At 39.1% G+C, this 16,214-nt stretch overlaps 1 protein-coding gene across 2 annotated transcripts in view; it reads right to left on the bottom strand.

Moving 5' to 3' along the window:
- ERAP2 (endoplasmic reticulum aminopeptidase 2) overlaps window positions 1-15,776 on the bottom strand; it is a 37,270-nt gene extending 21,494 nt beyond the window's left edge. For both annotated transcript variants that reach the window (XM_010949540.3, XM_045512516.2), the window contains exons 1-6: window positions 15,695-15,776; window positions 13,014-13,712; window positions 9,416-9,554; window positions 5,744-5,878; window positions 3,918-4,038; window positions 1,641-1,795 (exon numbers count right to left, since the gene is read on the bottom strand). In XM_010949540.3, coding sequence (XP_010947842.2) covers window positions 1,641-1,795; window positions 3,918-4,038; window positions 5,744-5,878; window positions 9,416-9,554; window positions 13,014-13,570 — 1,107 coding nt within the window. In that variant the 5' untranslated portion in view covers window positions 13,571-13,712; window positions 15,695-15,776. The remainder of the gene's footprint in view (window positions 1-1,640; window positions 1,796-3,917; window positions 4,039-5,743; window positions 5,879-9,415; window positions 9,555-13,013; window positions 13,713-15,694) is intronic.
- Window positions 15,777-16,214: the final 438 nt, after the last annotated feature.

Genomic DNA, 16,214 nt, shown 5'->3' with positions numbered 1-16,214 from the left:
AGGAGGAAAAAAAATCAGTCCTCTGGGAGAGTGTGTGAGACAACTAAGAAATGATTTATTTCCTGCATCTTGCAAGTGGTCCTCAGGAATGTTGGAAGTGGCGCGCATTCCACGCAGATCAGGTAGCAGGAGCAAAAGCAGCGCTGAGCGACACAACCTGGCCCGTTCAGGAAATGGCAGGTAGTCTGGCGTGGCTAAAACTTAAGGTGCTGGTCACAGATGAGGCTGGAGGGCTGGAGGGAGGCCATGTTATGGGGGCCTTGTTTGCCATGCTATGGATCCTTGACTCACACAGGCATTGAGAGGCTTTGCCAAGGTTTAATGTATTGGAGTGTTGTGGTCATATGGAGATCAATGGGGAGACAAAACAGTCAAGGCAAAAATCCCAATGTGGCCAGCTGCTTCAGCCCTGGGCTCTGCATCTCCATGAAAAAGAAACTATTATTGGAAGGCCTTAAGGGAGCATGGGACCTCAAAGGTAGAGCTCTCTGATTATTTCCCTACAAACATCAGGTAGAAAGATTAGGAATCCCCAAACTCAGTTAAGTGCTTTAGAGCTTCCAGTGACTAATGATTAAAACCCCTAAGATGGGCCAGTGGGGAGATGCTAAACCAGAAGAAGCAGTCCATGTGTTCCCAAAGCACAGTGCTGAGCATGGCTCCTATGTAATTGGCTACTTGGCTCACTGCTTAAAAAACAAAAAACAAAAGCAAACAAACAGACAAATAAACAAACTTCTTACTATTATGATCATGATAAAGGATAAAGTTAAAAATTTAAAAATAAGAGATTTTACCAGCTTCTACAATGGAATGATATCTGTCTACCTGGTAAAAAAGAATTTCCACTGCCTTTAATCATTCACTGCGTGAATTTTTAAGTTTTCAGCAATGAAATGGAGTTTCTGATATCTCTAGAGCTAGTTTTACTATTTTGTATTTGTATGTAATAGAGTGTTGATAAACGGACCTTGGAAATCTTATTCTGCAAGAAAGAAATGGGAGCAGCGGTAGTGGTCACTGTTGTCATCACTGATAGCTGAGTGCCTGCTATATGACAGGCACAGACACTTATCTGAAATCCTCACAACAGTTTCAAGAAGCAGGAATTATTATGAACTTTGTTTTATAGATGAGGACACTGAAGTTTAGAGAGTTAGGTAATGTGTCCAGGGTCAGCAGTCCCATGAGGACATGGACTTGAAGGACTTCATTATGGCCAGATAATCACAGGTTCCAATTGAAGGGAGACTGATTTTGCCCTAGATTGGAATGTCACAGTGTTAGGGAGTAAAGGGGGAAAATTTTTTAATAGAAATCTCTATTTGTAGCATTGCCAGTTCTGTGCTCTATGTATCTGCATAGTCTTCACCTTTCTTTACTAAAAGACATTTGGAGGTTTTTGCTTGAAAGGTTTTAGAAGATATAGTGGCCACGAGTGATAAAATTCCTGTATGAGACCCCTAGTCTAGAGATTGAACATTCCGCTACTTGACGTATTGTGTTTGGTTTGAATAACACCTGAAGTCCCCTCTAGAAGTAAAATGACATGATTTTTATATTGTTTGAGAAGAGTTGGTGGTGTTTTGTATACTGCTCTTTTGAACTGATCCTAAGAGAATGTCACAAGGGCCAGGTACCTGGTGTGCTAGTTCATGGGCTATGACTTCGGTGATCCACAGTTTATCAGAAGTGGAAGAGGTCTTGGGATCAAAGAGAAGTGACGTCTCTCTATATGTGATGAGGCCCCAGTTTTCCATGGCTCCAGATGCAAAGTCAGGAATGGCAACTAAATCTAAGAAATAATTAAAACAACCACATGTGATCGTCATGGCTTCCACACCGGAAGTGGGATTTGCTTCCTCCTCAAATATGTTATGATTCTTTCAGTATATATAAGCAGATGCTCTGAAAACATCAAGAGTGTTTTAACATTGATTGTTTTGTCTTGTACTTGCTGAAAACTATCAGTACCCACTACCAATCAGAATAAAGTCTATCAATACACTTTGGTTTGTAGGTGAAGTGAACTACTGACATTTAACCGTTTTTTTCCTGAAAGTACTAAACTATGAAAATAACTTGGGTGCATTACTGCTGAGAAAATAATTTATTTTAAAATACTTACATTGTATTTTATATTAGTACTACAGAAAAACCTTGAAAACATAAGGTATCAAATTGTTTCTAATATGTTTAGAATTCATCAAAACATATAATGAACTCATTTATACAAAAAAAAACCAGGATTTTAATTTCAGGAGAATGCTTTTTAGGAGCATCTCTTGAGTCAATATTTCAATTAATATTTCATGCACATACAGCCTCTAAGTGTCCTTCTAAGGCAGAAGAGGAAAAAAACTGTAGGCATCAATTCTTTCTAACCTCAATTTCCTTTTCAACATTGATATTTCCTCTATTTCTTGACAAAGTCCTAAGGAAAAAAGTGAAATTTAATCATCTTTAAGCAACTCAGGTATAATGTGTATTAATTTATATCATATCTATGTGTGAGTGTATCTATATGTTTACATACATATATACATATATATTCTTTGCCAATGACTTCATGTAGGTTCAAAAAACTTCTGGCTAATATTTAATCTTGGACTTCTTTCTTTTTATTCTGCCTGGCCATATTGGAAGAAATACTGCTGTTTGGCTAAAAAGAAAGGTGATATTTTTAAAAGTTTGAAATGAATGAAGCCACTTGGCTTGAAATTACATCATCTAGAATTAATACTGGTTAATTTTAGTGGATAAAAACAAGTATTTATATTGCAATCAAAAAGTAAATTAGCACTAATAAAAAAGTAGTATTCATTAGCACCTTATATGTGGAATGACTCCTTTTCTAAATTGCACTGATTTTATATCAGTTAGATTATTTCCTAAAGCCATTAGAAACACTTATATCTGCTCTATTTTTTCTTAAGCTGCACACTTCCTTCCAGTTCGTTTTAAAATATATTCATTTCATATAGTCTTCAAGGTTGCACTTTTCAAGAACAGTTTAAGATTGTTGATGGCTGTTATTTGATCTTCCCTTGATTTTTGACACAGAGGACAGCAGTGGATTGTGGGTGAACTGATTTAGTATGTCTGTACTAAAGGGTACATAGAACCTGTGCTATAATAATACAGTGAGACTCAGGAAATGTAGGAATAAGCCCCTGGAGATGCCTTTTGATGGTCTCTTTTAACTCTAAGAAAAACTGCATGGAGGTTGGGCAGGGAAGAGGAGGAAAGACATGATAAGGTGTATGTTCTAAAGCCCCAAGGGCAAACAATGGTTTGTCACTGTCAGAAGCTCTAAAAACTAATCTATATAAGTTATAAAACTTGTCATGGTTTTTATATATTCCACAATATTATAAAAAACACAATTTTTATTTTGTAACATAGAAAATTAAAACCAAAAAAGATAGTGTGTGCCTTCTCTTATAAAGATCTACTACTACCACATACAAATTACCTATTTCTGCCAAGTCTTTTTTTTTTTTTTTAAGTCTGTACCACAGTTTTATCTTCCAGCCCCAACACACTGTAGATAACAGATGGAGGGACAATTTTCAGCTATTGACATAAACCTTTGGCAACTTTTATAAAAGATTGCTAGTCTTGTACAAATATAGTATAGAAGAAAATATATGCTCCAGAAAATTCATCCATTTAAATCTAATATGAAATAGATATTTTAATGTTAAACCTGATAAAAGAATAGAGATGTGAACCACACTACTTGGGCTTCTCATAAATACTGTATTTTCTATACTGAAAGGCCATCTCTGAGGTATAAATTATTGCTCTCTGGGCTAACTGAACCTCTTCAGTGCTCATTTAAATCATATAGAAAGAAGGAAGAAATCAAAGCAAGTTCTATAAAATAAAGACAATGACGTGGAATTTGAACCTACCCAGTTTGGGGAGTGGATATTGGATGTCAAAGTACTTTTCATAAAAATCAAGCAGCTTCAGTGATGCTTCCAAAGCATAATGCGTTTGACTCCATTTGTCTGGGGATGCATAGACAGACACCTGGGAAGTGGTGATCAGAAGAAGTGGTCTTTGAATGCCAGCTCCTTGGCACAATTCCACTCCTAACAACCCTCACCCAAAGAAAGTAGACTGCATTTTTCAAGAAATGATTGAGATATCACAAAACATGTTGTCAATAGGCAATAAGATGTTCTCTTAAGTTTTAAGGCAAAAGTCAGTCAATCTTGAAAATTATAAACAACCTCCTGTATTTTCTGTTATAATGCATTCCCTAGGTGCTAATCTGTACATTTCAAGCTGTATTAACCCACTGTATCATGAGAGCCCGCTTCAGCTCATCACTATCATGTACTCTGGCACTTAAGAATTAGCCTCTCAAAATTATGACCACCAACACCATTCAAATAAAACATAATTTTATGAGGTAGGAAAATCTTCATGAATTTATTGGAACCATCCCCTAACCCCAGCATGTTTACTTTAAACTCAAAAAGGCTCAAATATGTTCACTGACTCCCCCAAAGTAACTGGCCATTAAGTGGAAAAATACAATTAGATTCCAATTTTCATGGGTTTTAAGTACAGTGCTACTTTCATTTCATAATCTGCTTTCGTGCTCTGAATTAACTGAAGTCCCTCAGAAATCTCATAGGACGGACACATTAATGATCACAGTGGCTTACCAGGCACTGTGCTAAATGCATACGTGTAAAATCTACTTTAATTTTCTCAACCACCTTATGAAGTAGAGGCTATTATCTTCATTTTAGAGGTGAAGCAATGGAAACACATGGAGATTAAGTAACTTGTCCCAAGCCACCCATGTAGAAAATTGCAGAGCTGTGATGTGAATCCAAGGAAGCTGACAGGACCCTGTTCTCTGAGGTAAAGTGCCATCTGACCTCTCACACATCTGTATCTCTGCACAGACATATCTATGTGCAGAGATGTATGTAGACAGACTGCTGATAATACATATCTTCATAGCCGTAGGTATAATATATATGCAAATTGTAATTTTTAGCTATTTTTCAGAAGCATTATTTTATGGCTCTTTGAATATGTTTTTTGGTGCATAATTTGGTTCCTCAGGGTAAAGAGTTCTTTTTTATTTTTCACGCCTCATTGATATTTGCAAAACTTTATAAGATAATTATTGGGTATTGTAAATTTTTGCAAGCAATGAACACTCTAAAAATTATGAAGACCTTTCACTGAGGGAAAAAAGTTACAGAAAACAATTGGAAACAATGTAAATGCCTAAGATGCTGATTAAAATAAATGCTAATATAAAAATCTTTATGATATCTCTATGTGTCAGAGTACTACACAATTATTAATATCATATTATAGAAAAATATTTAATGGCATTTAATTTTTATGGCACATTATGGTGAAAATGAGTTAAAATAGTCATACATTATTTTGTAAAAAGTATAAAAGGAGATGGGAAGCAAAGCTGTGCTGGATGCTCTGTGTTACCCTCCTATTATACAGTATATACTGTTACTATACACATCCTTTTGTACTGACAGACTTACAGAAAATATTTGGAAGGCTTAGGCAAATATTATCAGTAATTGTATTGCGGTGATGGGATTGTGGATAACTTATTTTATTTTTTACCTATCTCTATTTTTGTAAATAAGCATGGTACTTTGATAATAAGAAAAAAAAACCCTTAAGATAAAGAAAAGCTCATTGCCCTCACTGCACTGTGTGTGAAACTCGAACTCAGACTCACCTTGACCCCTGATGAGGCTGTGCCACTCACAGAGTTGAAATCACAGACTATGTAGGCTACGAGGTACGTACTCATTTTTACAGTAGTTCCAAAATGATCTTCCAGGAGGCCGCCGTCAACTTCAACTGTCTTGATCTACAGGAATGGAAAGAAGTAGGATTTGAAAACTGGAATATTTTACAAGAACTGCCTATGATGTAAGTCACGTAAGTTAGAGGAAAGCCTGATGTTCCAAAGTCACTTGATGCCTTTATAGGAGATCAGTGGCCTCTCAGAACATTCTGTGGCTTCACCTCCCTTTATTTCTTTTATCTCTGGACTTCCTCAAAGACACAACCAACTACTTTTGGGATCTCAAAATGATGCCTACTTTGTTGCTTGAAAGCATAAAAACAACTTAGATGCTTCTGTTTTCTCGAAAGGCAATAGTCTCCAACAATGGTGTAAATTCAAGATTTGAACTTCTAAGCAAAAATGCCAGAGAATGGTCCCTTTCCTTTTGTTTATTATATGATAAAGAAATCTCTGTTGCAGAAGTAAATGGGAAGCAAAACTGTGCTGGATGCTTTGCGTTATCCTTCTATTATTTGTGTGTGAGGTAGGTGTTACTTCACAGGTGAGGAAACAGAGTCTCAGAAATGTTAACTGAATTGCCCAAGATCATATGGCCAGTTCTACGTCAGGACCAGGATGTGGATGTGACCGTGTGACTCCAAAGACATTGCTCATTCACTCGCTGTGTGACAGCCTGAGTCATAGTCTTATTTTATCTTTGCTTCATTGATTCAGCAATGAAAGCAGTCAGGCCAAGGAGGTCATTAGTAATTTAAGCTTCTGCCTATCTACTGAGGAAGTAGAAAGTTTTAAGCCTACAGACTGGTCAGCTGCATCCATCAAATTCACTTAGTAATTACCAAATTCCATCTTCATTTGCTCTGGATAGCTTGTCCCAGAGCTGGTCTCCACCATGGTACGATGCCCCTGAATTCTGAATGGATACATACCCAGTAATCTGAAAACACCACTTTCTTCAAATTGGTAATGACTCTGAGACTGGCTTGTTTCCCACCCTCCCCAACCTCCTTTTAAGGTGTCAGGTTTATGGCAGTGCTAACCAGGGATTACCAAGCATATTTTATGTGTTTGGATAAGATTGCAGTTTGCTTTGGCGAGGAAAAAATGGCTTGAAGTATTATCGTAAACGGCCCAGCCTACGGCAAAGAAGTTTGTACTATTAAATTCTATAGAATTTGATTCTACAGAATTAATTCTATCAAAAACTCAATTCCTAAGTTCCAATACAGCAGGAGACACTGACAAACACTCTAGGAAAGGTAGCAGCATACATAGGGCTGTAAATTTTACCCCTATTCAGCTAGTTAATTTTGCACAACAACAATCTCCTTTTTTAGGAGCCTGATTCAACCAGAGCTCTATGAGTACACACTCCTAGCAGAAGAGAGGGTTATGGTGTGAGCCAGGAAGGAGGCACTGGGATTGTAGTCTTCTGACCAAATTCAGCAGCAGAAACATTTAGTCAAGTGAGTAGATGGAGGTGGGGGAGGAAAAGCAAAGACTGTGGGACTCTGGGGAAGCAAGAGTCTGTGATGCTGGACAGCTGGTGGCAGAGATGGTTAGGAGACAGGTGAGCATGCCCTCTGATTTCACCCCTCCCCCCAGATGAAGGTGTGGTTCATGGAGGCTGAATTTTGTTCAGGAACCCGGAGTGACCCGTGTGGATTAACACTGCCTTAAATGGAAGTGTATGGGGGTGTTGGTGTAAGTTCTTCCAGGAAGGTGATGTAAGCTCCAAGTATAAAACACTTGTTGCTGGACAAGAATTTAGCTTTCCTCAAGTTTGGCAGGATTCTACTTGCAGAGCAAGGTTCATCAGCAGGTGTGTGTTCCCTTAAGGAGGGAGACAAAGAGAAGCCCAAAAGATATGTTGCCTCTACTAGCGCTTGGCTGATCATCACACTTCTTTGTATTCTTAACTTATATTCTTAGATTTGTAACTGAGCAAATCGAGAACTTAGGACGTGTTGCTTCTTCTCAACAGTCCATAACTCACCTTAAGAGCTGCATCTGTTATCCAAAGAGTATGATTATAGCATTACTTCAGTTCTCCTTTTTTTTTGCCAACCATGAAAGCCTGGGTTGGGCAAGTCAATGAAAAGTGGAAAGTTAAGCCAATATTTGCTGAAAAAGGCATGATTCAGAGAACCAGCCCCGTCAACTGAGGCAATGCAAAGTTTAAGGACTATATAAAATATTTTCAAAGTTTTCGCCTATTTTTCCTAAATACAAGAAGTTACTGGGAGTTTCTAAAGATAGAAAATTGAGATTCTAATATAATGAAATGACAATTTAGGTTTGGATCACATTTTAATTAAAAGGCATTACTAACTGTGTTTTTCCTTTACCCTCCATGATTACTCATGTGAAAAACTGTATTAGTAAAAAGCTGCCAGGAAAGAGCCTGAACTGCTCTTAAATGAACAGTCAGTTAGAAAGAAGACTTAGAGCTCAGGTAGTAGACCCTTTTCACCTGAAAATGAGTAGGCTCATTACACTGCTCTCTGGATGATCATGGAAAAACTGCACGATTGTGTCAGGGGAGTGTGTCACTTTTCCCCTTCATCGGCTTTCCAGTATTTCAGTGCAAAGACTTTTCCAGCGTTAAACAGAAATCTGGGGCTTGAAATCAGTCTCTAGCTTGGGACTCATTTCCCACTCCATCCACAGAGGACAGTCACTGTGGAATGCAGAGAGGAAAATGGAGTGGGGCCACCGGCAGGCTGATGATGACCCGATGACCTGGCTGCTGTCTGGGCTGCTCATCCCGCTGAAGCACGGTAAGGGGGCTCTATTTTTACCCTACTTTCTAAGCAGCAATGGGGAAATATTTCACACTGCGTACAACAGCACAAAAGGCAAGCACTTGGTGAGTGAGGAAATATCAAATGAGGCTCAGGGTCTGCTGTCATTCAGAGTCTCTGCAACTTGAGTACAAACATGAGCCAAATGAAAGTGTTCAAATGTCTCTTTCAATGAAAAATTTTGTAACCATGATAAATAATTTTCATAAATAATTTTAAGAACTACTCATGAAACTTAAAAAAAAAAAAGATTTCTGTGTTCTGTCACAGACTCCTGAATCAGAATTTCCAGGGTGGGGCCCGGGCAGGGTTCTCTAGATCCTTACCACTCTAGATGTGGTCCCTGGACCAGCAGCAGTGGCATCACCTGCGAGCTTGTTAAAAAGGCAGAATTTTGAGCCTCACCCCAAGACCAGCTGAATCAGAATCTGAATTTTAACAAGATCCTCAGATGATTCATCTCAACATTAAAATCTGAGAAGTGCTGCTCTGGGTTATTCTGAATTTCATCACTGGCCAAGTAATACTGATTTAAAAGAACATTGTTTCTATATGAACACAAGTAAAATAGAAATCACTATGTTTAAAAAAAAAAAAAGCTTCTTGTGTTACAGTGCCCAAACAGAATGATGTTAAAATCTAGATGAATTTGGGTGATTATGTATATGTAGATAGATGAAAAACAAATTAATGACTTAAGTCCTAAAAACAAAGGAAATATTAAAACACAGCACAACAAAGAACAAGGTTCATCTTGAGAACAATTCCCCAAAGTTTCTGAAAGGGGCAATACCTTTGGCATGTTGGATAGGGCAATGTGTCTGCTCTCTCTTCTTATCTTGATTGAAAAGTTGGCTTTGAACAATGGTTCATCAAAGCAAGGGAAAGCCATTCGTGCCTCGGTTGGCTCAAAATCCGTTACTGCAATTGTTCTAAGAAAGAAGCACACCCCAGCCAGGATACACAAGTGAAACCAAAGACAGAAATGCATTTGTACCTTTAGAACACAGCTGATCAAACCTGGAGGGGATATGTTTGATTTCTCCAACTATAATCATAGTGAATCCAGACATGATTTTCAAAGAAAATGAGGGTAAAATTTTGCTTAGTAGCTGCTGTCATGAATAATGCACAGTGCTGGGTACTCTATCCACCTGGTCACCTTCATACTCATGGCAGGTAAGGATACTGAGGCTCAGAGAATCTGAGTGACCTTTCCAGGATCCTGAGCTAGTAAGTTGCTGAGACAGGCATACCCAATTTGACTTCAGAATTGACTAGGAGTTAGTATCATCTCTAAACGGGCCTCAGTCAGACATCTGAATACTTGTGAGATGAGTGATGTCTCAGGTTGTGTTCCCAGCAAGTAGACCTGGATTTATTAACATGCTGCCAAGAGAACTAGGTAAGGCAGGAAGGGAAGCAGAACAGGAGAGAGGAAGAAATCAGGCCAGGTCCCAGCTTCCGCCTCATTCCTGGGGAGCTCTGGAATAGAAACCACACCTTCAAGTTCTCCTCCACTGGAGGCAAGGTGCTGGGCTTCCATATTCCTGTGTTGTCACTGAATAAGGGTCTTCTGGGGGTAACCTATGCTCCCAGACACTTCCAGCTCTCTCTGCTTGCCAGTAAAGCAGCTCCAGCCTTCAGATTATAACAGGTGGATGGAAACTCTGATGAATCTCTGTTTCCCCTCATCTTGATAATGCTTGAAATGGTATAATTACAGACTTTTTTTGAACTTGAAAGCTTTAATTAAGAAGCAAAACTGGAGAGCATATTTTGATTGGGGAAGAAAGGCAGAATAGAAAAGGTCAAGGGACAGATGAAGGGTGAAAAGGGTCAGGAGAGGGAAAAAGGGGGGCTGTCAGGATAATTTTGGTTCAGTTTACTCTATTTTTATAATACAGACTGGTAAAGTGAGACTGGGCAGCTAAATGATTTGTTCACTACTTGGATTTGGTAGCAGGTCCTACAAATGTAAAGCAATCCAAGTGCCTGGAATCATTTTTACTAATATGAAATATTGGTTATAGTAAGTCTTAACATTGGAAAAGCCAAAACTTGAAGATTGTCTTTGCTACTTACACAATTCATTTTTAGTGCTGCATGCAAAGTAGTGACTTCCTGCTTCTCAAGGAACTATTGTTGACTGAATTACTTTTGTATTTTAAGTTGTATGTGTGTGTGTTTGTGTGCCTGAGTAAAAGAGAGAGATCATAAGATTCCATTGACGTTGTCCTGACAATCATCCTACATGTTAAGACCTACTAGGTGGCTGAGTATGAAGAGAGCTGACTAATTAATCATAAGAAGAGTCAGAAATAGCCTGCAGTTAGTTACGGGAGGCATGTTGGCAAGTACTTACTTTCCAAGCTCTTACTCTAAAAAATCACCCCCTTGGGTATCCCCTGTCTCCCAAAATTATATCCTTAACATGTATTTCCTTTAGGTGCAGGTTTTGTCACTTGAAAAAAATGAAAAAAAAAAAAATCTGTCACTGGTCACATGGTACCTGAGTGGGACGTTGATAAGTTTCCTATCTAATACTGTGCTGGACCTGAGAACAGGCCTGTGAGAGTTGAAGCTGCAATGAGGGAAAGCGTCCCCAAGGGGAGGGGAGTAGCTGGGCTGGGGAAGGGCTGTCCTAGGTGGACTGCTGGAGGCTGGGGTGGGGGTGGGGCTGAGCCCCCAGGGGACGGTGAGCCCCTGAGGTGGGGAAGAGAGGAGGTGTGCAGCAGACACTGCCCTGCTGAAGTCGCCTACCATATCCATTCTCCTTATTCACATCCAGTGGAATCCTGAGTTTGTTCAAGAAGGCAATGTGTCTGGATAAAAGAATCATTCCTCTAGACTCTTGCAACTTGGTGGGCACGTGACTCGTTCTAGTTGAAGTCGTTGGGTGGGAAGCTCGGTGAAAGGAGTCAGACTCAGCTGGAATGTTTATTTTTGTATTTCTCTCTCCTCTACTTCCCCTCTTTTTCCTGCCTGGAATGTGGACCTGATGCCCACAAGTGCAGAAATCATCTCGTATTAGGAGGAAAGCCATATGCCAAGGATGGCTGAGCAGAAAGCTAGAAGGAGCCTGGGTCTTAGATAATACTGGTGAGCACTTAGCAAACCTGAGCTGCCCTGCTTCTGGATGTGTTGTTGCATGAGAAACATAACCTCTTTGTGGCAAAGCAATTGTATTCAGGTTTCTCAAACTGGCAACGGAATACGACTGATAAAATGTAGGAGAGCACTGAAACCAGACTCCTCTTTCCTCTGAGGTGGACCCTGGCTCTGGACAACCAAATCATACACTCTATGAAGCATCCCTCTCTTTCCCTTGCCTTATATAACCAATATGTCAGCAAATTCAGTCTGTTTTACCCTTTAAAACAAATGCCAAGTTCAATCACTTCACTGCATAAACAGCACCACCAGCCTGGCCCAAGCTAACATCCTTGCTTGCCTGAATAATTGCAGTGACCTCCTAAAATACTGCTCTGCTTATATTTTTTTCTTCTCTATAGTGTACCATCAACACACACTTGATCTTTCTAAAGCATAGATCACATCAGAACTTTCCAGTGGTCCCTGAGTAAAAGCCTAAAACAAGAGGCTGTAAGTCTCTACATGGTCTGACCCCTCTTGACTCTACTTCTCTCCCTTGCTTATGCTGGCCTTCATCTCTCAATCACCCTCGCCTTAACTGACTTCACATTTGCTGATACCTTTCCTGGGAACACTGTGCCCTTAGAGGTCCTCATGATTGTCTCCTTTTCAAAAAAATTCAGGTCTCAGTTTGAATATACTTCCTCAGCAAGAACTTCTGTGACCACTCAGCTAAATTATTGACAATCCTTAGTCCATATCTCACCACTACACATTCAGTGCCTAGGACAGTGCCTGGCACATAGCATGTGCTCAATAAACATGAGTTGAGCGAATAGACCCTATTTCTCAGTTCTCCAAATGGACTCATTCCTCCCGCCTGCATTTGAGTCATGCTGTTTCCTGGGCAACGCGCATACTCTCACTTCCTCTCTCTCAACCCAGATCTCACTTACATTTCCTTTTGGTCCCAGATCGAGGCTCAGCTCCTTTGAGAAACCTTCCCTATTTCAGCTCTCTCTGCACTGACCATCCTTTCCCCCAGCAGATAAACATGTCAGTCTTGTCACATACTGGCCTTTCCCCCTAGCTATTGTCCCTCCAGTCATTTATGCCTCTGCCTCCTGTCTTTCCATCTTTGTTGCAATTTCCTTTAGGAATGGCAGAGCTTCTTCTGAGTTTCCCAGTTTATTGGGCTTTTCATAAATGATTGCTGAAACACACTCCTGGCAAAGAAACATCGTCCTCAAGGAAAGTATCACAAAAGACTGTAAGCAGCTGGAGCTACATCTTACCTTGTTTCACCACCAAGAGTTCTGTAAGTGCTTTTATAAAACCCTTCAAAGCCATCAGCTAGCTTGGCCTGGAAGTCAATAGCCACAGAGTATCTCAGGTCAGCCCTAAGTTTCTCTGGAACCATCAGTGCAATTTGTTGGTGAGCAGGATAACTCAAAACAGTTAGCTTTTTTCCTGGTTTCCTGTATCTCAAATCTTCTTCCGACTGAAGGGTGGCATTCATGATTTCAAGACCGTTGCTGTGTAAGATGATGAATTGGGTGGCATCTCGGACTAAGACTTCGATCTTCTCAGATGCAACAAAGTCCAGGGAGGTGAGATTTGGGTGAATGAAAAGATCATAGTGGAGGGGAATGACCACTGTGGGGAGCCTTAGCTCACGCCAGGGGAACAGTTCCCCATTGGTGGCCACTGGGAAAGCCCCAGGGTCCTTTGTGAACTGATCAATAGTTGGCTGTGAGAACTGAGAACAAATACATATAAGGGGCAGGATGATTGCTGAGCAGTAAAATCCTATATAAATATTACAGTTTAGTTTTCTGCATGAATTAACCATTGCAGAAGAATGGAACAGTAAATCTGTTCTCTAGAAGACAAGCTAATATTCAGGCTAAATCTCAGAGTTCTCCAAAACACTGTGTTGGCTCCAGTTATGTTACACAGGATCTGAACAATACGTTTCAAAAAATGGATTTAACCTAGAAAGAAAAAAAAAACCATTTATAGCATGGAGAAAAATATTTCAATTTATAAATAAAACCTGAATAAACAAAAGGATGTATGTGAATGGGGAAAACCTCCTCTCTTATCAAAATCCGGCCAAATAGCCACAAAATAAGGTTGAAATTGAGTTATCCTATTTATTATAGATAAAAAATTTTTAGAGCTCGAATGAAAGGACTCTGCCTTAAAATTGCATCTGTGGAATCCCTTCTGCATTCCTGTGCAGTGAGCAGAAGGGAGGTGTGTAAGTTCATTGCACATTGAACGTTTTTAACATTTGGTTACATCATTTTATGAGTGTACCTGAACGCCTGAAAGTAAACTGCACCAGTATCTCTATTTTGTCTTAATATGTCATGAAGAATACTCAGTATTTTTTGGATACCAGATATTACTATTATTAATGGCACTGAACTTCATTTCTTTCATTATGTGACATCAGCTAAATGGCCTTATTCTCTGTAGCTGCTGGTATAAAGCTAAGTGTTTACCTTCTGTTTACTTCCAATATATCAAAATCCATGAAAATAAAATATGAGTTTATAATATTCGAATTGAGAATATTTCTAAAAAGTGCTTTGGTCTTCTTCATCTCAGGCTACCTTCGAAAACACAAACCAAGCTAAATTCTATAAATAAAACTAAGACAATTCTGTAAATAAAACTAAGAAAATTTCTTCTCATCAGAAGGATAACACTATAAAACATATAAAATAAGGACAAACAATGTGTATGGTTAATTTAGTTGTTCAGTTCTGACACCCACCCTGCCACCTGCCTCTGTCTACCTCCACTCTGCTTCAACTTTAAGCCATGAATGGCTTCCTTTCCTTTTCCTTTTTATCATTAACATCCTCTTCAGAATTAAGAATCCAAACAATTACTTCAATTTTCCAATTTGCAATATTAGTGCAGATCAACAAGTATTGTTAAACAAAGAAAAAGAAGAAAATAATGATTAAATAACACTTTTCCCCTCTTTTTCAGGCAAGCATTAAAGTGTTAGTATCAAATCTCAATGTTCCAAAGGTCTCTGATACATAAAACCATATTTTGTCTACTAGCTTGAATTTCTGATGGTCTTAAAAATGAAATTACTTATTTGTTAGGTCCTGGGCTTAGGACACGAAGTGCCTGAATTCCAATACTAGATCCATCATATGTACCTGAATGATCTTGGGCAAATTTTCTGATTTTTTGAGCACCAGTAAATAGTGTAATGATTATACCATCCTCACACTGGGAGGCTTAAATCAAATAATTCATGGGAAGAATTTGGCACAGCACAGCAACTTCAAATAGGAAGCTTGTAATGAAGGTTAAACATTAAATTACTATTGTAGTTATCATATCTTCCATTCTCTGGCCTAAATTATATAGTAGTTCTGCCCCGACTTGTAGCAGACACACTCAAAGGAAGTCGTATTTTTTGTAAGAATGCAGAGAAAAGCCTTGATATTTACTCATGTGGTCTTTAACTTTAGAACTGATAAGAACTTTAAATGGGAGCTAGTACAAGTCCTTAGTGTCCAAATAAAGAAACTGAAGGTGAGTGATTCTCCCAAAATCACACAGGAAGTTTGAAGCCGAATCGGGACTGAAATACAGCTCTTTGACCCTTGGTCTAGTGGATTTTCCCTCATACTGCACGTTATTGCATTGAACAAAATATCTGGGGGTTGAAGACACGAGAACTACAACAAACAATTGAGAAAAGCTAAGAGACCTTCAAAAGAGACTGAATCAGTTAAACAGAAAGATTCTTAGATCAAATCCTATGCTTAACTGCACATAATTTCCAACACAGTAACAGCAGATTCATCCTGTTTCCTCAGACTCTCACTGTAGATTGCAAGAGATCCTCAGTACAGAAGTTTCATACCTTCAGTTCAGGTCATTATTCTCGCTAAAAAATAATGATTTTAAGACAAATTCAAGAAAAATTTTGATGTGTTACCTTAATCCACGCTGTTGCAGATTTGAATGGAGGGGAATTTATTTTTGCTTTCACTTTCTATTCCTGTAAGATTCAGAATTTTGCATAACCAACAGTAACAAGCAGCTTCATAGTAAAAGTCACACCATGGCAAGCCGGGTAGGACTCCGGCATCTCTGTGGCTGCCGCTCCTGCTGTTTTATCTTCCCCATCCCCTGGTGTAAAGCCTTCAGAACCTAGGTGTTGTTGTTGTTGTTGTTGTTGTTGTTGTTTTGTTTTGTTTTGTTTTGTTTTGTTTTGTTTGTTTTAATGCTAAGTTATTTTAAGATGTGATCTTGAATTCCTCAGTGTGCTGTGTCCCTATTACCATGAAATCTGATCTCTGTCTGTCCACCTGGAAAAGGTAACTCCCAGCAGCTTCCATGGCCTTTAACAGAGGTGATTATCCCTGGCTTTTCTGTCTGTACCATCTTGCCTTCTGAGCATATAGGGGCTGTTCCCCACCTTCATCTCTCCATCTCTCTTTATCTGCCCTCCTATT

The sequence above is a fragment of the Camelus bactrianus genome, chromosome 3 (assembly GCF_048773025.1).
Source record: "Camelus bactrianus isolate YW-2024 breed Bactrian camel chromosome 3, ASM4877302v1, whole genome shotgun sequence".
NCBI classification, from domain to species: Eukaryota; Metazoa; Chordata; class Mammalia; order Artiodactyla; family Camelidae; genus Camelus; species Camelus bactrianus.
This window is presented reverse-complemented; position numbering and strand designations above follow the sequence as displayed.